Raw genomic sequence first — 24,163 nt, 5'->3', positions numbered from 1 at the left:
CTGACGTTGTTTGGCCGGAGCTCAAGCATCACGACTCCAACACAGCTCAAGTTCCCCAACCCTTTCTCCCTAGGTCCATCACCTTCGACAAAACACACCCACCCCCCGATTCAGATACCCTTCCCGCTCTTATTACGATTTTTAGCCTCATACGCCCGCACTCTAGTTCTCCACCATGTCGACCTTGGAAGACCTCGACGACCTTGAGCGTGAGCAGAGAGACAAGAAGAAGGACCAGGGAGATGACGGCGAAGGCAGGAAGCCCGAAGGTGAAGGAGATGCTGAGATGAAAGATGCCGATGCCAAGAAAGATGAGGATGATGGACTCTTGGACGAAGAGATCCTTAGCTCGAGCACAGCGGACATCGTCAAGCGACGGCGGATGCTGGAGAACGAGCTGCGTATAATGAAGAGTGAATACCAGCGCCTGACCCACGAGCAAAACACGATGCGAGAGAAAGTCAAAGATAACCAAGAAAAGATCGAGAACAACAGGTAAGCTCTGAGTCCTGTTGATTTCGATTTCACTGGCGTCTGTTCGACGCGGTGGCAATTGCGGCGCAATTCGGGTCATTTACTGACTGCTTCTCTTGATAGGCAATTACCCTACCTGGTCGGAAACGTCGTCGAGCTTTTGGATTTGGATGTTGAAGCTGAGGCTGCCGAGGAGGGGGCGAACATTGACCTTGATGCTACACGGGTGGGCAAGTCGGCTGTCATCAAGACGTCGACCCGCCAGACTATCTATCTCCCTCTCATTGGTCTAGTAGATCACGAGAAGTTGAAGCCTGGTGATCTCATTGGTGTCAACAAGGATTCATACCTCGTCCTGGATACGCTACCTGCCGAGTACGATAACCGTGTTAAGGCCATGGAGGTCGATGAGAAGCCGACGGAGAAGTACACCGACATTGGTGGCTTGGATAAGCAAATCGAGGAGATTGTGGAGGCTATCGTGTGGCCTATGAAGGAGGCTGACAGGTTTAAGAAGCTTGGCATCAAGGCACCGAAAGGTATGTAATCCTTGGTTTCTCCAGCCTAGCACGGGCTATCTGACACACTTCACAGGTGCTCTGATGTATGGACCTCCCGGTACTGGTAAAACACTTCTTGCTCGAGCCTGTGCAGCAGAGACGAACGCCACATTCCTCAAGCTCGCCGGTCCGCAGTTGGTGCAGATGTTCATCGGTGATGGTGCGAAACTTGTTCGTGACTGCTTCGCCCTTGCCAAGGAGAAGGCACCTTCCATTATCTTCATCGACGAGCTGGATGCGGTCGGTACGAAGCGTTTCGACTCCGAGAAGTCCGGTGACCGTGAAGTGCAGCGAACCATGCTTGAACTGCTCAATCAGCTCGACGGATTTGCCTCGGATGATCGCATCAAGGTCCTCGCAGCCACGAACCGTGTCGACGTTCTCGATCCCGCCCTGCTCCGTTCCGGTCGTCTGGACCGCAAGATCGAGTTCCCGCTACCCAACGAGGAGGCGAGAGCCAACATCCTGCAGATCCACTCCCGCAAAATGGCTGTGGATGACCGGGTCAACTGGGCGGAACTGGCCCGCAGTACCGATGAGTTTGGCGGTGCTCAGCTGAAGGCTGTGTGCGTGGAGGCGGGTATGATCGCTCTCCGGAAGGGCATGAGCAAAGTAGGACACGAGAACTACGTGGATGCCATTTCGGAAGTACAGGCGAAGAAGAAGGACACGAACATGGGTATCTATGTCTAATTCGGTCATCGTCACGATTATCTACATGATCTCCGGGTCGTCATTATGCTATGTATCTACTCCTACTGCAGCTTAGAGGATGCTATTAAATATGTCTCCCTTGGCTGAAGATGCTATTACCTCTTTCATTTTCTCGTAATTATGCCGCATAATCAAACCGTATTCAAAGCTAAGCGAAGTAGCCTCTTAGATGATTAAAGATCGCATTAGGGACTTTAAGGCACCCGTCTATAGAATCCATGCTAAAGCAGGTCAGGTGATGCACCCGCCATGCATCTCAACCGCAAGTTTCCTACACGCTCATCATCTCACCACCCTAGCCCTCCTCATATCTGAAAGATGCGTGTTTCCACATTTCACCACACCGCTTAAAAAGCCAGCATCTTTTGCACGTGCTAACACTCTTACCACTTTGTCCGGGTACAAGCCGTTTCCTGAAGTGAGAAGAGGAAGGGCCAATAAAAGCGGACGATGACAGCCACCAGAAACCGATCGGTCTGAGAACCTACTTACTGACAAGCCAGTTCAACTAAGAATGAAATGATCAGCAAACGTACATGCAGTTTTTCTACTCTACTGATCCCGCCATAGCAGAGCCTAGGCCCACTTCTAGAACCAGACTGCAGAGCCCGTATTCTTGTCGATCTATGAAGTGATACAAAGTCCGAAGATCATTACTAACGTAGAGTATGTGAGGTGAGGAACTCCACTATTCTTCGTTATATCGGGCTTATGGCTGATTGAAAGCTTAAGGGATCTGCATGGCTGTTTAGAGCCGATGTCATGGTGCCATACCCGGATGTCCATTCAAACGGCCCACTGTGTCTGTGTACTATAACTGATGAGTAACGCCACTAAAGTTGCAGCCGGCGACCGAATTTGCTCAATGATATCATCTCCCTGGAAATGTTGATAGGTGGAATGGGCGCAATACTTGGTGTGACTTGTGACTGGTGTTCTCAAGTTAATAAGTATCTTACACTTCTGCGATTCTGGATCTAGGTGGCGTCGCGAAACCGGATGACCAGTTCAGCCGTCTCCTAAAGGTAATGCAGAGAGCGATGGTGAGCTCTGCCTTGCTGTGCAAGAGAGCCACACGATGACGACAGTAGACCGTCGCACAATCCTTGACCGGCGAGATAGCCAGTAGAAAGCAGCAGCACACAGACCAGGTCAGGCCTAGTGCCCGAGCATACATTGCTCGGAGAATATGGCCGTCAGTTACTGCGTTCTGTGGCTTGAAGTCCTTGATCTGGTGGGTTAGAGTTTACTGTGCCTTTAATATTTGACATGATTGAGCAGGACTGGACAAGTGCAACCTCCACGGGGAACTGGATTACCCCTGAGAAGTGCCTGCTCCTCCGACTTTGTGGGTGAGGGCTGCTTGCTCAGTTCGCTGAGGATGGAGAGGTATGATTTGTGTCTAGCCAGGTCAACTCTCATAGGCCGTTCCGCGAGCTACCAACCCTGTCAATTCCCAGAGCTGTAAAGCTGCTCGCGTGACGTATGCTGACTACATTCAAACGCCTCTGTCATTGTGATTTCTCGTTTCTTATCTCACGCCGTTTCCAAACCGTTTGCTCTGAGCCTTCTGGACTCGTCAGCTCGCTCTGACCGCATCGATGAAGCTTCTGAGGACGGGTTGTTCCGGATAATCACAGGATTCACTGTCTTTTTGTGGCTGAAGGCTCCCTACAGTGCGGGGTGGTATTCGACCACCGGGTCCGGAGCACCAGCGCCTCTCTTCTCATCCAACGGCGAAAAGCTTAAGGAGAGATAGATCACACTAGTCAACGTTTCAGCATTTTCCAGCTTTCTTCACAATCCCTCGTTCTGCTGGCTATCCATCTGCTGTTTAATACAATACATTTAGAACGCGGCGATCCATATCTACGGTAAGTCCGCCATGAATCCCATGTATCATTATACGTATTGCGAGGTCCTACGGCTGATCACGGAGCTGGCAGGCCTACTTGAGCCATCCAAGATACATATGGCGGCTTGAGCGGATAAAGAGAAAGTGCTAGAGGTAGAAAGAGCAGGAAGCGGTCTATACGAGAAATCTGGTAGGCTATGTCTCACATTCTGTGTTTCCAGTCTCTAGCAGTAAGCAGCACTTAATGGTTTACTCGTCAATCTTTCATTCCTTTTTCCCGGGTCAACACGGATCGACCCAAAGCTTCAAGCTCAATATACTGGACATGGATAGCCTGTCATGGAGGCTTGGCTCCCGCAGTCCTCGCTTGGACCAAACTCCCCTTCCCCTTCATCGATGCATCGTCTCTATCACACTATGCTCGCTCTAGAGCTCTATGATATGACTTGACTAATCCCCCTTCGCTGGCTGACAAAATTTCATAGAGCATCGTACCTCACCATACCGACGCTGCTGATATGATGGTTGCATGGCTGGTAGCGGTCCGAATCTGATGATAGCCCGGATACTCATCGGTTCACTCAGTCCCGGAGCGGACATCGCTTACCAGCCATTGAGCGTTCGACTAAGACTTAGTGTAACATATGCCGTGCCTTAACTGCAAAGTTCAATAACACCGGTTAGCCCAACAACTCAGATCGGACGATCTATTTCATCGGAGCGGTCTCGGCTACTGCTGCTGCCCGGGTTTGCATGAGAAACAGGGCCAGTTGTGTTGGAGCGTTGAACCTTCAGAGGCCAACATGTCCGCTATCGTCTTTACGATGACGAAGGTTATGTTAAGCGAAGCGCAGTCACAGACCCTATTGATGCCAACACATCACTTCACGATCGCTGTGCATGCATTCGGGCTTGAGGGATGTGGTGGCCGGGGTGACTTTTGGGGGTGGGGGGGTTGCGGCGTCGGAGGCGCACTCTCAAATGTGCCATTTTGCTTCCATCATGAGTGATCATCTAGTATAAGTATAGAGTAGTCTGCGGCAATGCAAAGCTGCAAGACAATCATTGTCATAATACACAAGTCCTCTACCTCATTTTCAGTTTCCTTCAACTCAACCACTCTAGTTTATTATCTTACTTGACCTGAGATTCTTTCTCCTGTCAAGATGAGCCACCCCCAGCGCACCACCACCACTGCCATTGCTACTGCCACCTCCGCCGACCCCCTACCAAATCCCTCAATGACCTCGACATCCGATGGTGCTTCACACAAAGTTCTGCAGGAGCTGTTCGGCGTATTAAGACGCTATGAGGATTTCAAATCCGCAAAGGTCTTAGTCGTCGGAAAGGCGTGCATTAGCCACCATCTCAAAGACAGGTCACTGGAAGTATGAAAACCTTCTCCATTCGGTTACCCATCTCTGTCATCCCTAGCTATCTGATTGAAAAGCTTTCTCACTGTGGTGTAATAGAAAATCGAAATACTCGTCAACACAAAACTTCCGCCAGTCACGCTCCGGGGAGACCTCATATTCGACCAATCCGGATACTTTTCAATGTCGAATATGTCGAATGCTGGCGGCTGCTCTTTCTATATGAAAGTGGGAGATTCCAATCTCATCCCTTGCACCTTGGACACTGTATCCCCACGGCAGCTGTCGCCCACGGCTAGGGACCTCAAACTTCAAATTTGCTACCAGGCTTTTGGGAAAGTACACCAGCTGCAATATGTTCCGCGAGAGGCGATTCCCTTTGCTGACCTCCCCTCCGTCATTTTGATGGAGGTCTTGTTGCCTTCAGAGACTAAAACAATCATCAAATCCTCCCAGGTGTGGAACTTAGCCAAAAGGCTTGATCCACAGTTTAGGTGGGAGGGTGGGCAGAGGAACGCTCTGGAGGCGAAGCTGACAAGGCTCATAGATCTGGGATGGAACTATGAGAAGAGGACGCGTGAAGAGTGGCGTGCGGCCCTCCATCTCCATGTTGATGAGCTGGCAGACGGGGTGGAAGATGAGTCCACGGACGGAGAGGATGAGCTGGCAGACGGGATGGGAGATGAGTCCATGGACGGAGAGGATGATCTGGCAGACGGGGTGGAAGATGAGCCCCTTGAGAACAGTCCTAATCCTTTGTCTTCCAACCTCCCTATGCCATATGTCATGCCCTGGCGTTCTTGGTGTGTTGGCGTTGGTGTAATGGCGTTCATCATTGTTCTCTATTTTCTTTTCCTTCGGGAAACCCAGACTCCTGAGAAAAGGCACAATACATGGACGAAATGGGTGTTCATCATTATGACACACTTTTTGCTATGATGGCTAGCATACCAGCTTTTATTTGCATCAGAAATGTCACTCCTTGGTATACACGTTTGTTTGCGACAAGGGAGCTTTCGCTGCTGTAGATAAAAGAAGTTCCGTTGCGATGTAGAGATCAGTCGGTTCCTCTGATACCTCTAGCAAGATGTAGAGGATGGACTCTATCTTGGTCTACATTGAACGTGGTTGTAGTAAGGACGTCTTCATGCGGAAAGTCCAGCCAGTCTGTGGATCGAGGTCGAGACCAGATAGTGGAGGTCTCCGGTTTTCAGGTGGGGATGTGGTCTCCACGGGGGAAAATATGCTCAAGTGTTTCACTTATAGGAAGGCCATGTGCCATGGCATGGCCTAGTCTAGTGGTAAGTTCAAGAGGGGTTAACGGAGTAGGCGGGATTTAGTCCTAAATCATAGTTAACTAACTAGACAGTAGGCTCAGGATGAGTAATACAAAGGTGGATGCTTATCATGTGGACCCCTCGTGGTATTTGCCGATCCATACCCATCGATAGATGGATGCATTTGGCCCAGGTGGATCGGATAATGAGGAAGGAAGATTAATTAGTACCAGACAAATAATAGTACAATGTAAATAAGCAGTAGTATCTCAATCTTTGCAGGTGACAATTGAAAAGTGGTACTTAGCCAGTAGCGATGATTGGTTGGCCGATCTCGGGCCCGAGCAATTCTGAGTCCGCTAAGCCTCTTGCAGTGTTGGAGACAGGGAGAAGCTTGCCCGACCAGGTATCAGGTCCGAAATCCACAGAAAGCTGAACGTCGTATGATGACATCTACGAGTGCGTATCGTTCGCCGTCTCATCACCCATTAGAGGTAGTTGAATTTGCTGTGTGCAGCTAAAAGGTCCACTTCCACAATATGAGAAGTAATATCCCCAAGGAGCGTCAAAATATAGAGTGCCCGTGTGGCCTGCCCACACTTTGATAGCAACAACGGTGGGAAGATCAGATATCTTCTGTGATAGTGTCTGTTACTCTTGGATGTTTGGCCGGAAGAGTACTGCCGAGCCCTACCTCAGTCGGACAGGGGAGAAGGGCGTTTACCCCGTACAGACGAGACGGTGGTTCCAAGGGGCTCAGTACTAGCATCTTCTGAGTAGGTATCATCGGTGGGGCTGGCACAGTAGTAGATACTGAGCTTCGGGACTTCCGAAGATGGCTTCCAGCACCGAAGGATGCTCACCATACGTACACAAGCTTTCCGAATCAGGAAACCGTTCTTCTGTTGAGGCATATCAGCATATATGCAGGCCACCCTCCCTGGGTAGCTGAAGTGAAAGGCAGCTAAGAGCGTGCTGTTTTGTAATGCAGGTGTCTCCACACCAAAGGAGAGACATGAAAGGAAGATATTATGAGAGCTTTACGACGCCTTGGGTGCCCTTGTTGGCGGCCACAGAGGCTGACAGAGCCGCCAGCATGCTATCGTACTTCAGGTGCACTTTTCATCCAGCAGGGCTGAACGTTTGAAGTCAGTGGAGACTAAGACATGACGCTCGTCTAGTTGTTGAGTACGAGTACTGACTTGACTAGACTACTGCTTTTATTCCCGTGGTAGACTGTCAAAAAGTAGATGGACGAGACGGAATTGGCAGAGCGAACATTGCCACCTGACAGTGGAGTCAACAGTCAGCAAACGGGGCTTAACTGTGATGACTCTCCGTCAGTCAAGTGGAAATACTCAACAAGGGGTGACTAACATAGTGTGAGTGTGTGCAAGTGGTGGGGATAGACTAGTTCGTTGGTGGTTCCCAGAGTCAGATAACGGGTGGCCCAGTGCACACCGGGCATGACCGTCGACACTCCCCACCTCGCTTAGGCTCTCAAACCGTAGAGAGTAGATCTAGACTAGATAGATCTGATGGCCTATCTCCTAGTCAGCCCCACCGTACGAGATCTGCGTGGGAGGCCTTTTCTAATACACACTCTTCTGGATGGGTGCCTTTTGCCACCCCCCTCGGACTGCCGAGGCCATTGGAAAAAGGTCCATGGACTTACTGTGTACACCGCAACCACTTACTAAGGGCTGGTTTTGCTAGCCAGCCAAGTTGGCTGTAAGCTACTATGGAAATTATCCTGTTAGACGGCTGAACTGTGCCGTGGCATCGCCTGTCAGCTAGTTGGCTAAGTGAACAGCCTATGGTTAATAAGCACTTGGTAACCAAGGTGGCAAGTGATGCTTTTACCAGATTAAGTTCAGATGAACACAACTAGACTTAATGAGGCAAGGAGCGGTGTCTTATCCTTCGGACACCTTCGGCCGGGGCGTTAATCTGGTCAGCGGTGGGTTCTTTACTATAATCGATTGAACTGGGCTAGTTTGGCTGTCCACATCTCCGTATTATCTTCCCAAAGATTGATGCGTGCTGCGGCGTTCGCGATGGAATGAATTATCACTCCAACGCTTATTTTTCCGGCGAATCATGCGGTCGAACGCCCTAGTTCCGACTCAGTACATAACATCGTTGATGATGCCTGATGCATGACCGGAATTACCAAAAACGCTCCAGAATATGCCCGTCAAAGAATATTCGCGCAACTTTGCGGATTTCAGAGTACGACGGCTTTGGCCGTCGGAAAGGCCGTCATCAAGTATTGAAGACCCATATTATTCCGTTTTGAGGCACTAGTATGGCCACTGTCTGCTCGCACCCTTAGACGAGAAGTATTTCGCTTTTTACTAAGTTGGGAAATGTGCACGATTCCAATACAACGCGCGGGCCAGGATGTGGCTCCTAATCTGTCCCATATAATCCGGTACCCTCAACGGGGAAGGATGAAGGAAGAGTAAAAGATTTCATCATGCCATTTAGATATTTCTTTCAGGGTATCGAACCTAGAAAATCTGCTCGACCCCGGGCTTAACCTTGTAATTGGTATTTTCATGCTCACCCAATTGTTGTCGGTAAACTAGGACCAGCTGGATCCACGTAATCTGATGCTGGTAATGATAGGTCAAGGCCTCCAATGTCCCACGTGGACCAAGGCTCCAAGAGGCTAAACGTGGAGTCCGGGTTTGTATCGGTCTCCCGTCCTGGCACGGGAAATGTGCTGAAATTCGGGAGTAGATCAGCTCCGGACATCGGCTCTTCAGCAAGCGTAACTGGGTGGGCTAATTCGTCGGATTGGTGGTAATCCAGCACTTCTGCATATCTGCATGCTCTGTGTTAGAAGATAGTACGCGTAGAGTAAAGTCACCAGGGAGACGTGCATCATAAGCTTGAGGGTCTCCTTGGAGAGTCGGGCGCCGTCGAACGACCAATCGAATGGTCTCTCAACGCCGGGTTCATCAGTGGGATCATGATATATTTGCAAATAGCGGTGCTCCAGAGCACTGCTGGCCGAGATCCTGGCGTGTGGGTCGAAGACCAAGAACTTGTCGAGGAGGTCCACGGCTGTACAGCAAGTTTCGGTAAGTAGGCAGTACATCATCCATGCCATGTCTGAACAGAACATCACATACCGGCTTCATCGACGCTCGAGAACATTGTCTTTAGACAGCGTGGCTGTCTATTCCCAAGTGACTTGACTATCTGTACCGTCTATCATGCAGGTGAGCATGGGACGGTTATAATGGTGATTTCTCGAAACGTACATTCTTACTGCAGATTCGATCGATGACCTCATCAGGAGGGTTGCCCAAGAGGTCTATAATCAAGTAGAATTGATTGATATGATCCTTCCCGGGAAACAAGGGCTTTCCAGAGAGCATCTCGGCGAGAATGCACCCAGTACTCCAGAGGTCTACCTCCACGCCGTATCTCTGCCATGTCAGCATGATTTCCGGTGCTCGATAATAGCGTGTAGACACATAGCCGGTCATCTGATGTTCCTTCACTCGTGCGAGCCCAAAATCGCATATTTTCAGGTCGCAATTCTCGTTAACCAGAATATTGCTAGGCTTGAGGTCCCGATGGATAACGCCGGCGGAGTGGATGTACTTCAGACCACGCTATGGAGGCTAAGTCAGTCATTTCTGGGAATTGGTACCCTGTTGGGGTTACCACTCCGCTGACTTACCAAGATCTGGTAGGTAAAGTATTGGACAAACTGGGGTTCCAGGGGTTTAGATCTCATCAACCGATTCAAATCCGTCGCAAGGAGTTCAGTCACTAAATATCTGAGAGGTAGATGTCAGTGCCAGTGCGATGGCATGGAGGGTTTGTGGGCACTTACATGTCCTCCAGTGGGGAGACAAAAATGTCACAAAGACCGATGAGCTGCAGATGGTCAGAATGAAGAAGACGTCTTGACTGTAGATGGATTGGGCCTGCCATACATTCTCGTGTCGAAAATGCTTCAAGAGTTTCACCTCTCGGAAGGTACGCTTTGCCACTGTGGCAGTCTCGAACGGCTTGATGACTTTTTTGATGGCGACTGCCTGTCCCGTAATCTGATCATGTGCCGAGCTGGATTAAAATGTCAGTCATACCCTCACTCACCCTCACTCACTCACAATCTCCCGCTCCCTCCCCAGTAGAAAACAAGAAAAAACAGGGCAGAGGCTACCAAACAAGGCCATACACCCCCAAGCCAATGGGTTGCAAGTTTCCATATCTACCCAACAGAGTTACGGTCAAGGTCAGACTTATTCCTTAGCGTCAAGTTACTGCTAGCTGAACCTACCGCTTTGTAGACTCGAATACCGTGCCTAGAAACTCGGAGCGGTTGAAGCCTTCCATGTTATGTTATCCGGATAGTGTTCTGGGTTCTGAGACAGAGAAAGAAGAGCAGATGAGCGTTTATGATCATGACCTGCAGTAGAACAATCATTATGCAGATTTATAAAGCCACGGCCTGCCGTCTTCAGTTCGGGTCAAGGCCCCAAATTGACAGAACCACCGAGCTTGAAGTCGTCCCCACCCTCCATCTCCGTGATAGGAGCCAGGCACCCGGCCCCATGAGGGGAGAGACGGGGGGGGCAACCAGAGGCATGGAGCAAATCAAGGAAATTGGATCCTTGGGACACGACGTTCCCTGTTTTAGCTGTTTTTTCTCCTGACTGTCGTATGTACAGACGTGCTTTTGGCGCATAAGCGTCTTTGGCTACAGCTGGTGCTCCATGGTTGAGAGGGTGGGTCGACGGGCGAGACGGAGTCAGCCGTCTAAATTCAACTGCTGTCTCTGTTACCGGAAGCATTACCCGGCAGCCGCGCGAAAGATTGTCTTTTCTGTCTACTTAGTGACTGTGTGACTGTACACGTGGTGATGGAGCCGTCTTTGTCTCTCCAAGTCTGCTATGGATTGGTATGAACCCTGTGTCTGGCCCGTTCGAAAAGAGCACTGGGCGCCAACCACCTTTAGCACCCACCCAAACGAGTAATCACCACGGACCATCCCTTGCCCAATTCTGATTACAATCTCTATCTTTGTCCAATCTTCAAGTCCATCAGAACATCTGATCTAGGGCAGTCCTATATCCACGGTCAGTGTGTCAGATCTCGGTCAGCAGCCCGCTCGAGCAACGCGATAGGCAGAGAGTCCCTAGTCAATCTACTTAACTTATTGTCTGAACCTCCAACAGCATCTGATCGGAATCTGTCTTCCGCGTTTGCCACCCTGCCACGTAAACTTAATCGCCTGTGGCAATGGCCCGTGGAAACTCCAGGATACTAGCAGTAGTTTCCTAGCAAGGATCATCAATGGTAAGCCCAGAAGATAAGCAAGCAGAACAGAGTTGTATTCTGGTAACTTAGTCCAGTCTTTGTTAGCGGTATTTGAGTGCTTCCGGTTTGTTCGTGGGTTGCTTTTTGCAGGGGTTAGCATAGTGTGTGCTGTGGGGAGACGGCAGGGGATAGGAGTAGGGTTTGATTAACAACAAGGGCTGGTTCAGTACTTCCTAATCACTTGTTACGACAATATCAGGCACAGAAAGAGTTTGGTGAAGAGACTCCAAGGTGAGGAGCGAACAAGGAGCACACCTTCCCTTGGCCTACTTTTGTTATGGTCTTGATACGTGCAGAGATGACAGGGAGTGTGAGAGAACTGCCGACTATTTCCAAGCAGGCTCTGAGCCATTCCATGCAAGAGTACACGGTAATTCAGAGTTAAGCCAATGTTAATCACGATGTCGTCCATTTCTAGGAATACTAAGGAATACGACAACCCCGAAGGCCATGATAGACCCTAGTAACGCCTGCCATGTTCACCAGGCCCCAAGTGCGGATATATTTTCCAGTCCTCACCAGTAATATCATGCCAGAGTTGCTTGTTTGAATACATACATCTTCTAGATTAGATATAATAGATTCTGGTGTATTGGCCGCTTGTTTGGCGGATTTAGTGAGCAGGTATCTTCGTAACATCACGTCAAGGCAGGGCCAGAATGTCTGTGGTGTCGCGCAGCTATGTGTTCAGTACAAAGTAGTATCTCTGACCGGGAAAGCGCTACAGCTGAAGTGATATAGTAGTGCATACAACATCCATTCGTTATTTAGCATATGCCATTCGATTCTCTAATTGTCTCATCCTTTTTTTTCTTCTGACTTTCCACTAAGAAGCTGGGAAAGTGGGTTTCATTACTTTCTCTTCAGGGACAAACCAGGAAAAGGAAGTGTACTCCTTACTAAGGATAGACGCAAAGGGAAGGGCAGGCATCTGGATCACTAAGTTCTAGAAAAAAACCTGGTAAGTAATCATGCTCTATATTAAAATGATACATTTGATTTCTGAAGCCTAAGCTCACCCCATCTAGCCCCTCTGTTCGATAAGCTCTCGATGGAACCATCTTCTGGTGGGAAGAGCGGAAAGGAGGAAGGTATCGTGGGTAAGTGAAAGATCGACTCTGGAATTTAACTGGACATGATCTCATCAATCCATTCTTGCATTAACCACACATTTCTGTTCTCCTTGACATTCTTCTTATACCTTTCGATATTGAACGGGCAAATGGGGTCTGGCATAGAACCAGCTTCCTGCCATTCTTTCCACAACCTGTCCATCAACAAGTGCTTGTAGTCCAATTCGCTACGCCAGTCCGCTTCCTCTATATATAAGGTGCGAAAAGGTTGTTGAATGAGGTCAATATGAAAAAGTTCCGGAGGAAGTAGTCTTGCAAGTCGTTCATGGAACTCCACAACATAATGGTACCAGGGTTCGTCAAAGTGTTGATCTACACTCAAATCTCTGATATGCAGGCTAAACAATGACTCTATCCAACGCGCCGGAGTGAGCAGCTTTATGGGATAGAAGGAGTTGCCGAAACCATCCATATCCCAATCAGGAAGACGGCGGTCTGTAGAGAGAATGAAATTAGGGTCATTGGGCTCCGGAAATTCAAGGGGAAGATCGGGCATGAGCCAGAGCCACTGGGACTTCCGAAGCAAACCGACAGAGTAGCACCTGGTTACTTTCTCGTCGAATCCTCCCTTAACATAGCGATGGAAGTGTTTGGCAGGCCACGGGAACGGATAAGGGTATTCAATTGGGATTTTAGCCCAGCAGCAACCAATGTCACCAGCAGTACAAGGATCCTCGGATAAACCAGCAACTCGCAACGCTCGTATAGTGGCATCCAGACGATCGTCTGGAACCACGAAGCAAATATCACATGCCTATTGTCGATCAGTTAGCCTTGTTCAATTTCTTTCTCAGTCTATTATATGGTTGGTTTGCCTTACAGTCGCAATGCCCTCATTATGGTAATGCAAGTTCATTAAATCTCCGCAGGCCACGTAGGGAATCTTAGCATGATCCAATAACTTGGCTATCTGAGATCCAAATTCGAGCTGTCGCCCACCGAGGTGCTTAGGGGGCGGGAACCGTGATTTCCAACCCATCTTGAATATGCGACAAGGGTGGTGTAGTGGTGTTGAAGAGTAACTATCCCAATCAGTATCAGACGCTGGTCTTTTCGGGTTGTAGTTCGTTCACTCGCTGCTGGATGTCATGACCTCTTGCGTCTATTTATGAATGGGGATGGTGGTGGATTTATGTCCCAGCGTGTCTAAAGCTAGTTATCCAAATTCATGGAGCTTACATCAAGTGTACATGGACTTTCCGAGTTCCTTCTGCTTGTTTCATTCCATTTGGCTTGATGGAAACTCTTCCTATGTTGAAAAGCCATTGCCTCAACTTGTGCCTTGGATGGTAGGTGCAGCAGTCGCACCCAAGATGTCGGGGGATCCCTACTGATCTACTGCTGTGCAGACGTGAATGACCATCAGCAGTACCTGCTCTCAGATCAGCAGCACATGAAAGCAATAGCATAAAGTATGCACAAGCCTTTATCATGTGTCTTAGTAGATATGCAGTGGGTGTTCCCAGCCATCAATGTGTAATTGTGAGAACAAGTCACGGCCCTGTCTTTACATATTCGTATAGTAGACGCACACTCCCTCTTTACCTCGCCCTTGATTCACTTCTCATGGCAGCCCAGACGGAAATAGAAGAAGGGAAAGCATTATAACCATCTGGAGATTACAACATGTGCCACTCTCATTATCTCACGAAATAAGTTATTCGAACTGTGAGTACATGAATCAAGCTAAGCTCTTGCTGTTTGTGTGCATCCAAGACTGGACGTCCGCATGACCAAAGACATACAACGGCTCTAAAACAAGGTTTCTGAATATTCATGCCGCGAATGTCCGTAAGAATGTCAAAAGTATTAAGAAAAGCATATTGGATAGCGGCTTTAGACCGTCATCAAGTCAGGGGTGGCTGGATTATCTGTGAGGTAAGTAGTTGGGAGAACATGCAATAATCGAGAAGGTTTGAGGGGCTTGGACTAAATAAAAGGGATGCGTAAGAAACTTCCGAATTTAAAGAAGAAACAAAAACAATAAACAAATAAAAGATAATGAGGTCTGACCCAGAAAGAAGATTACGTTGAAGTGGATGATGGTGCGAGATCGATCCGTGTCCGAAAAGAACGGGAAAAAAAGAATGGGGCAAGCCGGGCTTGAACCGGCCACCTTCAGATTTACAGAGACATCCTTTCGGACGAAGCCTGTGGGCCGAAGTTAAAGCTTCAGTCTGACGCGCTCCCAGATGCGCCATTGCCCCGATTATGTGAAAGGTGATACATTTTAACTACTCTTGTAGGCCCTTTTGCAAATGTCAAAGTATACATTATGCAGCGAATCTGACCGCAGAGTGTAGAATTTTCGCACTATATGTTACTTTTTCTTGTTTTTTCAATTCTGTGATTACTTTCAGCATACTATAGTGGTGTTATTTATGGGTAATTGCGAATTGGAGTTGGCTGGCACGGCTGTATACTGAGGCATTTACTAACATATTATCATTAGGCGCCGTCAACCGTCTGCTACTAATGGTACTTGCACCGAGATGGATATGATGACATTGACATGCATCTAACTGTTGAACTTGACTAAAATGTATCTTTTTTCAGTTTACTGTATTGCAACTGACGCAGATATGCCCGGTACGCAAACGCCTAAACTGCTCCTTCCCTGCCCAGTCTTTCAGAAGCCACGGAGTTCCTTAAGAACATCCCAACTGAAACAATCAGGCGCTACAACATGTTAAACAAAACCACGTACTGTCCATCACTTCACTTCATGGTATATCTGTCTTGTCTACCATGCCTCCAAAACAAGTACTCAACTGCTTCTTACTTTCTGCATCCACCTCAGCCTCAAGAAGTTCCCAAACCGGCGAAATCCGCTCTGCAATATCACCCCACCCACGCGACTGCTTCGATACTTGTCCTTCCCAGACATACTCCAAGGTAAAATATTCCTCACAAATTGAGTTTGAACCTTGTCTTTAAATAAATAATGCTGTAACCTTCACAGGAAATGAATCTTCCATCACCAGCATACAGCCAACCCACCAACTAACGAATTACATAATCGACCAGAAACTCTCATGAACATTTACTAACCATATACAGCTAGCGCAATCTACAGCAACCCCACAATATCGCCTTCACCCACAATATGCAAATTATCCACATTTAAAAATCATAGAGGAACAGCAAAATAAAACAAAATAAAAAAGGATGGGGCAAGCCGGGCTTGAACCGGCCACCTCCAGATCTTCAGTCTGACGCGCTCCCAGATGCGCCATTGCCCCTTGATTAGTGAGCATTGGCTAGGGTTTTGACAATATGAGGGAGGGGTCATGGTTAGAGATATTTACAGCCGGCATATAGAACAGATCGATCGATCGACTCACGCCCTGTGACTCGATGAGGTATTGATATGTCCTGGACTTGGTTAGTATGGATAGCACAATAGAACGTCTCATTCCTGCATGATGATGGACTCACTCCGTTTTCCATGTTTCCCGATACCATTCTAATATGAACTTGCCTGCGCCAAGAGATAGACAAAGAGAAAAGTTATTGACCAAAACCAGACAAGGACAAGTACTAAGTAGAACATTGTTCATTCTATCTCTTTTCAATCCTCATTGTTCCATTATCCGACAGGGAAAAGTCAATGGACTTCCCTTCCTACCCACCTAACCCTTCATTAACCACTAACCATTCTAGGTACCCCTAGAAAAGACCAACACCCTACTCTAGAGTCCATCCCGAATGCTTTAGAATAGTTTTGATTTCTTCTCTACATTATGTCTAGCTTCATATAGCACTCTTTCGTTGCCAATGTATCAACCAATGGGGCAATGGCGCATCTGGGAGCGCGTCAGACTGAAGATCTGGAGGTGGCCGGTTCAAGCCCGGCTTGCCCCATTCCTCTTTTTTACTTTTTATTTCTTCTTTGTTCTTCTTCAATCGTTACCCTTCTTCGCCTTTCCACTTTGTTTCATTCTTTTTCGTTTTGTGTATGTATCATTCTTTTATTTACGGAGTAACATTGAAATGGTAGATTGTGCGTCATTCAGTCTTACTTCCATCCTTTGCAGGTTCGTGATGAAGTGACCTTGTAGAGTGAGATGAAGGGGGGCATTTTTACTGTTTCTTACATATATATAAACCACTTGTTGTGAAGATATTAAATCCCTGGGTATATATTACTTATCTCGTACTATCTACTTAATGTGAAGTATGTTCTTGTTGGATGTCCATAGTTATGCATTACGCACTAGGTATATATACTGATCAGTCTGATCGTAAGTACTGTAAATATACAGAAAAAACGAGATGTGAAATCGACAAATGCCACCCCAGATGATAAGCTGTACAAAAGAAGACACATGGATATACGAAATAAACAAGAGCTGCAGCATTATGTAAGATGCGTTGCTCACGCCGGTGCCAAACACTATTAGACGGAGATGACCCAGATGATAGCAATTCATGCGGTAAGCTAACCACCAAGACGAGAGAGAGAGAGATGCCAATTAAGGAGATAGAGATGGGAATAACCCCTGCTGCACCGGGTATGTCGAGGCCAGAAAATGTCCAGAGAAATAAAAAGTCAAAGAATATCCACAATTGATGAGATCGTCCATCCATCCGTCAATCCGTAAACGCCGTTTCTGCGTGTATACCAACAGACAGCATGTACCATAGCATGCCATTCTTGAGAAAAATAAAAGTACCAATGAAAGGTAAAATCAAATGCACGTCACCGGTGATGTACATCAACCTGACTAGAATAGTCGCTTAACGTCAACTATTTCGACGTTTCCTGGGCGGTCTCGTTCCATGTGGAACCACCAGTCCCTTCCACTTTTGTGGCTATAATTCCATGATCCGGTGCAGGTATCTCGGTCCCAAGGGAGTGCCGTCGTAGACGAAAGACTCATCGGCGTCGCTGGTGTTGTAGGGGTGTTTGGACTGGTGCCCAGCGCGGACCGACTGCCGATGCTGCCCCATCCAAAACGTGAGGTTGTAGTTGAGGTCGGCGATGGCGGCTCTTCGGGCGCCGGTTTCGCGTGGCCCTTGCCGCCAAAGCAATTTACTCCAACTCCAGCAGCATATGTGAGGGACTGGCTGGAGGCCAGCACATGTTTCCAATCAACTAAACCTCCATCACCATCCTGCCCTGGTATGTCTGGACGAAGGATAAATCGCGGAATTGAGATGTCCTTCTCACTTGTCCTACAGCCTATCCTCCCCATGAAGGCTGGCATCCGGAAGTCATACACGGTGACCGGACCTTCGTGATCGTCGGGCAACACATCATTCTTAGGCTGCACACCACCTATGCCGAACTCGTCCATGTCCAGATCGGACCCATCATCGGAAAGTTCGTCCAATGCATTGTCTGGAACGTACGAGTCCGAGTGATCAGTGATGAGCAGCCGCATTCCGGTTTCCGTGTCCTTCGCTGCCATATCAATAAAAGTCTGCGCTCGTATCCGAGCAGAAGTCAAGTTGTTCCCGGCGGGCAGGGCCATTGGCCGGGTCGTAACAGAGCCGTGGGAGCTACGGGGGAGGCTGTAACGGTCTGGCTTGAGCAGTGCTTGCCCGCGTGGTATCGGCTGGCATACAGCCTGAAGGACTCCCGGAGGTTCTATATCCGAGGGTGCTCGCAGTGCTTCAAGACGAGGGAAGCCCACGGACAGAATACTCTGAGCTAGATGAGAATTCGGGGACTCTGTATGTCGCGGTGGTTTCACAAACGGAGCGTAATCGAGCCTGCCGAGCCCGGCGGCAGAGTCGGGACCTGTAACGTCCCAATGCAAATATCGAAGCGTCGAAGAGGCGAAAAGCGGTTGAAAGACAATCCCATCGGCATTCAGCGTAGGGTTCTTGTTGCTCTGGACGAACTTGAATCGCTCCAACTGTCTCAGCGATGACAAGATTTTCGAGATCGTAAGCAACGAATCGATGTTCTGTTCGATAAGGGCCAGGGTCTTGAGGGAGCGAGACTCTGGACGCATGGCAAATTGGCAGAGCCCTGAATCAGTCACGCCCGGGAGGTTCTCCAAGCGGAGCGATTCGAGCGACGGTAGGCACAGAAGCGCGCTGTCCGCAAAGGCATCCGCGTCAAAGTTGGAAATGCAAAGATTTCGCAGCGACGGCAGGAGGCTGACCATGCGAAGAAAGATGCTCGGTTCCAGGGCGTTGTTCTCGTTGACGCCATAAAGCATCAGCGTCTCCAAATTAGTCCATGAGACATGGTAGTTGAGAAACTCAAACATCTGCGAGGGGCCCAAGCTCCAGGGGCATGATGTGCTGCGAGGGGATTCTTCAGAGACCGCCGGGGCCTCTCCTAGAACCCATGTGTGCTCCTTCAACTTTCGACGCGTAGACAACGCATGTGTCAGACGATCGAACTCATGGTTATACGGGATGGTCAAGCCGAGCAATCGTTCCAAGTTCGGGCACACCATGACGACCGAGGCGACTAGGTCTCGGTATTCTTGCCATTGAGTGCTCTGCTTCACTGTTGTGAACAACAGGTCCATTTGGGGGACTCGAAGCTCAAGAACGAGATTGGCCAGCAACTTCCTCTCCCGGAGGGTTCGTCTGAGCAACTTCAAGCGGCTTCCCCTTTTGAGTCGGTATTTCTTCAATTGCGACGGCGAATCGTTTCCAATGATGTGTATGCGGTTATACCTGGATGCAAGCCTGATTAGCATACGCGGGAATAGCTATGACGAAGGCCTGGCTGAAAGCAAAACAATATACTCACAACTTCGCTCTGACTCCCTTCTCCCACGCCCGGCAGGTCAAGGAAAGAGCGTGCAAGTCGCGCTGAAAGCATGTTAGGCATCCGGTCTGATTCGGGCCGACATGTAAAAGCTCCAATTGGTCTAGAATGACATCGTAGACTTCTTGCGGTAGTCGCTTGAACACCGACTCCAGTATCTTATCCAGAGAAGCAGCGGAGTCGAATACGCGAGCTGGTGATGTGGGAGAGATAGGAGAGTAGACTGTAGGGGCAGTAGAGACACTGTAATTGCTCTTGAAGGAAGAAACGGATGACGTTCGAGAGGAGACCGGCTGCACTGTCACGGCATATGCTGCATCCTTGCAATGTATAAATTCGCTTTGAGGAATGGGGCTGAAGGGCACAGCAGCGCTCTCGGGTCTACTGGCGACGACACTCATTATGAACACCGGTGTTGCATTTGACGAGCACCGTGAGAGGGCGCACAGGGGAGAGCTAGCGGAGAGAAGAAAAAAAAGTAGTTGTGGTGGTGGTGGCGGCCTGTATGAATAGTGCGCAAAGACCGTTGGAGGCAGAGAAAGGGGGAAAGGCGCTCGAGTGGGGAAACGATGGTCGAAAAGAACGGACGGCACAGGAATGTATAAACAGTAAATTAAGAGGCACACCAGCTAGAGCGTGTATATACGAAGGAGTGTGGATGTAAGGAACGAAAAGGAAGGACACACAGCGAGCAACAGTAAGAAATCACAACGAAAGTTGTAATCTGATGGCCAAAGGAAGTAAGTAGTACTTGAGAAAGAGAGGAAAAAAAGAAAAGACAGCACGGCGCTATTTTAGGAGAACGAGGGGAACATTAGCGTGAGAGCGGGCGCCAACAAGTATCAGGACCACACATTTGGTCGGCTGAAGTTAGTTTGGACGCCCAAAAGAGCTTAACGCAGGACCATTGATGGCACGAGAAAGTCAAGAGGCAGGCCACCGCGAACACGCCACTTCTCCGAGTGTGTACATTCAGTAGTCAAGAGTGGTCGGACTACCAGATAGGAGGACTTGGGACGGCAGTCGAGGGCCGATCGTCCCCACCGGAGGAACGAGGATCTTAGGTTCACTAGTCCGTGGTGAGACTGCAGGGCATCGGCATCACAGCGACTCGTGCTGGAAAAGGAAAAGCGGAGACCTCGGCTCAAACATCACTCCATCCCGATATTCATCCATCCAATACTGACGGACCCAAGGAAGAGCAGCCGTCGCCAGGGGGGAAGGGAGGTAGCGATGCTCGGTTATGACGGGCTGCATCAGCCGTACGGAGGATAATGTGAACTAAGCAGAAGGAAACTGTCGGGCGACTCCAGGATTCAACTGCCAATGCAAAAGCGGACAGAGGCCCGTGAACTAAATCGTTAGCTGGAGGGTTAGTCTTTTGGAGACAGTAGTGGCGGCCGTAGTATCACCCCAAACGAGTAACGATGCGACAATTCAGTGGGAGGATGAGCGACTCCGCAAATGTTTCGCAGGACGGCGCATCATCATTATCATCCCCAGAAGATCAGAAGGCCTGAAAACCGTCAATTGGCTTTATTGTTTTGATGGTGTAGACAGTAGCACACCGTAGCCCCGATCCCACCCAACCGAACCAAGAGTTTGGGATGGGTCAAGGATGACGACGGAGGTGCAGGAGAAGGAAGGAAAAAGGAAGGAAAAGGAGGTGGCAGCCCCGAATCCATGGGATCCCGTGCAGGGGATTGCCTCGACACCCGCGGAACGAGGCAGGAAGACTATACCATGTAGAGTCTAGCGCAGTGACCGGGCTGGCACTAGCGTCAGGAACAACCACGCTAGTCCCGAACTGAGATGATACGCTACGAAAGCCCCTTTTCAGTGCGCATTATTGCTCTCTTTGCTCGACTTGCCCCGGACAAGGTTGATGATCCAGTAGTTGGGGTCTTTTCTGAAGTTTATTTATACCATCCAATGGATTGATGACGTCGATGCTGCTTACGATCACCATACTGAGAGGATTTTACAAAATATTACGATAGAAAAGGCAGCTATTATCTATCGTATTCATGGGGAGTATTAGGGTCGGGAGTATATACATACCATGAGGAATGGAAGTATCATATGTGTAAGTGTACACCGTGCGTACATATGCAGCAGACACGCAGGCAACAGAAATAACGAACTAACCTGCAGCACAGTAGCACGTCTCCTGAAGACGAACCACCGTTATCACCCGTTTAGTCGTCTCTAGTCTAGTCTCCATGGCGATGGGTCCCTTTCCAGCCATCGGCTCGCACCGTCCATTAACCATTGGCTGTTGCGTTGGACCCATTTGTGTGTAGCAGAGGCCTCAGTGCGTATGAGGGGAATATGTGTGTGTGGAAAGTGGAAACCCACGCAGCCTGCAGTTAGTCAGCCCCCCGTTTTTGGAGCATCAATCTCAGACAACGATGGTGAAGGAATTATACCGCGCTCGGAGATAACTCTCTCAATGCGTTCCACCTGTTTCGTCATATAGATTGGTTAATATGGATGCAATAAACAATGACTGTTGTCCGAGCTGAATAACATGCATATAAAAGTCACTCATCGCTATCATCCACACAGCCAATACCTACATTGTAAGTTGATACTAGATACTAGTACATCCTCTTAAATCCGAACTTCCTCCCCCTCAATTTCATCCTGGACTGATTACACAGCATAATATGCTAATGTATAAATAACTACACAAATATCCCGAAACCAACCGATCCGAACAAATGCCGCATGATACACTCCACTCTGCTCCGGCAAGTGCAACATACAACCCTACAACCACTGGCCTGGCATTGATGTGCCATTTTTCTTCCGACCGTTCCAACCCCTCCCCCTGTATCATTGTATATAAATAAGTACTCTCTGTATCACCATCACATCACCATCCACACAATGCCATGGAATAAAAAAAGAAAAGAAAAACAAAACAAGGAACCACAATAGCCTGTTTCACATACTACCACACCCTAACCAACTTAGTACGTATGTAACTCAAGTTGTTCCCTCGAGTCAGGGGTCCGTGGGGCCGTCCGTCCGGTGGTAATGGTGGTAGTGGAAGTGGTGGCTGCAGCACCCCCCCTGCAAGTGTTGCTTCGCTCAACTACAACCGGCCTCACGATTGGCTCGAGTACGTTTTACTTTTGTATTGATTATTTCGGATCTTTGCGAAGGGAAATATGATCTACACTTTGGGTTCCTTGTTGGGGGGTGGTTAGTTCCCGTTTCTGTGTGGTTGCAGGGGAACTAAAATTCAGCCAAGGTTTTTGGTGATGCGAACTGCAGTGGAATGGGGTTCGGGATATCCGTGGGGGGATACACATTATATACATGAACAGGGTACTACTATCAAAGACTCAACCCTAAACAAACACATTCAAAACCTCAATTATTTCATTCAACCATTCATGCGCCCTCAATTGCTTTGTCCACGACCACAACCACCAACAAAGCCACCCCTCACTACAGAATACATACTACCAACTGGACAATCCTCCACAAAATAATAGAAAAAAAAAAAAAAAAAAAAAAAAAAAAAAAAACAAAGAAACGATCATCACAATTATATACCATAAAAGTCTATATCTACCACCCGCACGGCCCCCAAAGCGACCACCACCACCACTTCAAAACCAAGGCATTTAGTATACTAAACTACTAAGTAGTAAGGTTATACCCCATCTAGTAAAGTCTAATAGTGATAATCCCCTAACCCCAAAGACGTGAGTCAGTAAACGCACCAGAGTATCTTTCATTGGCTGGTTAGTGTTCGTGTCTCAGAAACTTTCACACAAATCATCACCATAACTTAGTACTAAGTAGTAGTATCCAAATATAGTTAGGTAGATATCACACTTATCACATCGCATCGCATCTCATCTCAGCTCGGCATTTTATGTTAATTTTGTATATTTATTTATATATCATTTACCCTGTAGGGTTGAACAAACTTGGTTTAAGATCCAATTTGATACTTACCTAATCCCAACACAACACAACACAATCAAATGAAACTACTGACTACTATATATAAATAGTAACCCCGAAGGAATTTCTCATCTGAGCTCAGCGCGATCAAATCACTTAGTAAGTCACTATCGTTGGTACAATCATTAGTAAGTGAAGAGTGCTGTGTGTACTCTTCCCGTGTATGTCAGACAATGTCTCGTTTCAACGAATATTCATGTTTTAGTCTTATCATCGGACAAAAATAGGTCTGTCTGGTCAGTGCACTGGCAGTCTGGTACCCACGATTCATGGCTTTACTTAGGTTCAATGTTGGTTTGTTGGGTCGGTTTCATCCGAGGGTCCATCGGGGGGGGGATTGGGATGGGTTGGGTCGGTTTGAGAAGATCTATCCACTATCCACCTAGTATTTAGTCTAGTATCTAGATAATTTTAGATCGGGGTTGTACGGGTAGATACTAAATAGATATGTATGTAGGGGAAGGGGTGTTCGTCGGACACGGTTTGTCCTGTCCCGATTGATAATGGATATGTGTTTCAGATGGTTATTTTGTGCCGTCTTCGTGGGTTTTGGGGCTAGGGTTGACTTCAATGGTCTGGGCTTTCTCTCTCCCTCTCCCTCTCTGCTACAGTCCGCTTGCTTACTGCACTGTTGTAACTACGATCCGGATACCATGTAAACCTAGAACAAGTCAAGGCAATTTGTGTATATTGTTGACCGATCTAGCCAACAGA

General features: G+C 48.3%; 7 protein-coding genes and 3 non-coding genes across 10 annotated transcripts; 3 read left to right on the top strand and 7 right to left on the bottom strand.

The window, feature by feature from the left end:
* Positions 1-40: 40 nt before the first annotated feature.
* BO88DRAFT_402848 (proteasome regulatory particle base subunit RPT5) lies at positions 41-1,887 on the top strand. The gene is made up of 3 exons (XM_025706210.1): positions 41-495; positions 598-1,013; positions 1,069-1,887. The coding sequence occupies exons 1-3, from the start codon at positions 176-178 to the stop codon at positions 1,725-1,727; spliced, it is 1,395 nt and encodes a 464-aa protein (XP_025565288.1). The 5' UTR covers positions 41-175; the 3' UTR covers positions 1,728-1,887.
* Positions 1,888-4,769: 2,882 nt separating this feature from the next.
* On the top strand, positions 4,770-5,915 carry BO88DRAFT_412676 (uncharacterized protein; the record flags this gene model as incomplete). The annotated part of the gene is made up of 2 exons (XM_025708095.1): positions 4,770-4,991; positions 5,076-5,915. The coding sequence occupies 2 exons, from the start codon at positions 4,770-4,772 to the stop codon at positions 5,913-5,915; spliced, it is 1,062 nt and encodes a 353-aa protein (XP_025565287.1).
* Positions 5,916-8,818: 2,903 nt separating this feature from the next.
* On the bottom strand, positions 8,819-10,612 carry BO88DRAFT_334299 (kinase-like protein; the record flags this gene model as incomplete). Its single annotated transcript, XM_025702796.1, has 9 exons — positions 8,819-9,083; positions 9,112-9,325; positions 9,394-9,472; positions 9,526-9,882; positions 9,951-10,050; positions 10,107-10,150; positions 10,210-10,339; positions 10,440-10,487; positions 10,557-10,612. 9 exons carry the CDS (start codon positions 10,610-10,612, stop codon positions 8,819-8,821), a joined length of 1,293 nt encoding a protein of 430 aa, XP_025565286.1.
* A 2,109-nt stretch (positions 10,613-12,721) lies between these two features.
* Positions 12,722-13,708, bottom strand: BO88DRAFT_412674 (uncharacterized protein; the record flags this gene model as incomplete). Its single annotated transcript, XM_025708094.1, has 2 exons — positions 12,722-13,483; positions 13,550-13,708. The coding sequence occupies 2 exons, from the start codon at positions 13,706-13,708 to the stop codon at positions 12,722-12,724; spliced, it is 921 nt and encodes a 306-aa protein (XP_025565285.1).
* Positions 13,709-13,869: 161 nt separating this feature from the next.
* Positions 13,870-14,301, bottom strand: BO88DRAFT_231617 (uncharacterized protein). Its single transcript, XM_025702068.1, has one exon. It carries the CDS (start codon positions 14,160-14,162, stop codon positions 13,905-13,907), a length of 258 nt encoding a protein of 85 aa, XP_025565284.1. The 5' UTR covers positions 14,163-14,301; the 3' UTR covers positions 13,870-13,904.
* A 516-nt stretch (positions 14,302-14,817) lies between these two features.
* On the bottom strand, positions 14,818-14,936 carry BO88DRAFT_t59. Its single transcript has one exon. It is a non-coding gene; the product is annotated as a tRNA-Phe (tRNA).
* Positions 14,937-15,898: 962 nt separating this feature from the next.
* Positions 15,899-15,971, bottom strand: BO88DRAFT_t58. Its single transcript has one exon. It is a non-coding gene; the product is annotated as a tRNA-Phe (tRNA).
* Positions 15,972-16,520: 549 nt separating this feature from the next.
* BO88DRAFT_t77 lies at positions 16,521-16,593 on the top strand. The gene has a single exon. It is a non-coding gene; the product is annotated as a tRNA-Phe (tRNA).
* Positions 16,594-16,916: 323 nt separating this feature from the next.
* Positions 16,917-17,494, bottom strand: BO88DRAFT_231601 (uncharacterized protein). Its single transcript, XM_025702067.1, has one exon. The coding sequence runs from the start codon at positions 17,317-17,319 to the stop codon at positions 16,963-16,965; it is 357 nt and encodes a 118-aa protein (XP_025565283.1). The 5' UTR covers positions 17,320-17,494; the 3' UTR covers positions 16,917-16,962.
* BO88DRAFT_231589 (uncharacterized protein) lies at positions 17,310-20,216 on the bottom strand. Its single transcript, XM_025702066.1, has 2 exons — positions 19,448-20,216; positions 17,310-19,371 (listed from the first exon to the last, which is right to left on the bottom strand). Exons 1-2 carry the CDS (start codon positions 19,864-19,866, stop codon positions 17,457-17,459), a joined length of 2,334 nt encoding a protein of 777 aa, XP_025565282.1. The 5' UTR covers positions 19,867-20,216; the 3' UTR covers positions 17,310-17,456.
* Between the last annotated feature and the right edge of the window lie 3,947 nt (positions 20,217-24,163).

Source organism: Aspergillus vadensis, assembly GCF_003184925.1.
Source record: "Aspergillus vadensis CBS 113365 unplaced genomic scaffold BO88scaffold_5, whole genome shotgun sequence".
In the NCBI taxonomy this organism is placed as follows: domain Eukaryota; kingdom Fungi; phylum Ascomycota; class Eurotiomycetes; order Eurotiales; family Aspergillaceae; genus Aspergillus; species Aspergillus vadensis.
Note: the sequence above shows the minus strand (reverse complement) of the source record. Positions and strands in the feature narration are given on the sequence as shown.

What these genes read in the sequence shown, in the direction of transcription:
- BO88DRAFT_402848 (XM_025706210.1), top strand. Translation starts at nt 176, where the DNA reads ATGTCGACCTTGGAAGACCTCGACGACCTTGAGCGTGAGCAGAGAGAC. An exon ending in GAAAAGATCGAGAACAACAG is followed by an intron (nt 496 to 597) that starts GTAAGCTCTGAG and finishes TTCTCTTGATAG; the next exon opens with GCAATTACCCTACCTGGTCG. An exon ending in TGGCATCAAGGCACCGAAAG is followed by an intron (nt 1,014 to 1,068) that starts GTATGTAATCCT and finishes CACACTTCACAG; the next exon opens with GTGCTCTGATGTATGGACCT.
- BO88DRAFT_231617 (XM_025702068.1), bottom strand. Translation starts at nt 14,162, where the DNA reads ATGATAAAGGCTTGTGCATACTTTATGCTATTGCTTTCATGTGCTGCT.
- BO88DRAFT_231601 (XM_025702067.1), bottom strand. Translation starts at nt 17,319, where the DNA reads ATGGATGGACGATCTCATCAATTGTGGATATTCTTTGACTTTTTATTT.
- BO88DRAFT_231589 (XM_025702066.1), bottom strand. Translation starts at nt 19,866, where the DNA reads ATGAGTGTCGTCGCCAGTAGACCCGAGAGCGCTGCTGTGCCCTTCAGC. An exon ending in AAGGGAGTCAGAGCGAAGTT is followed by an intron (nt 19,372 to 19,447) that starts GTGAGTATATTG and finishes GCTTGCATCCAG; the next exon opens with GTATAACCGCATACACATCA.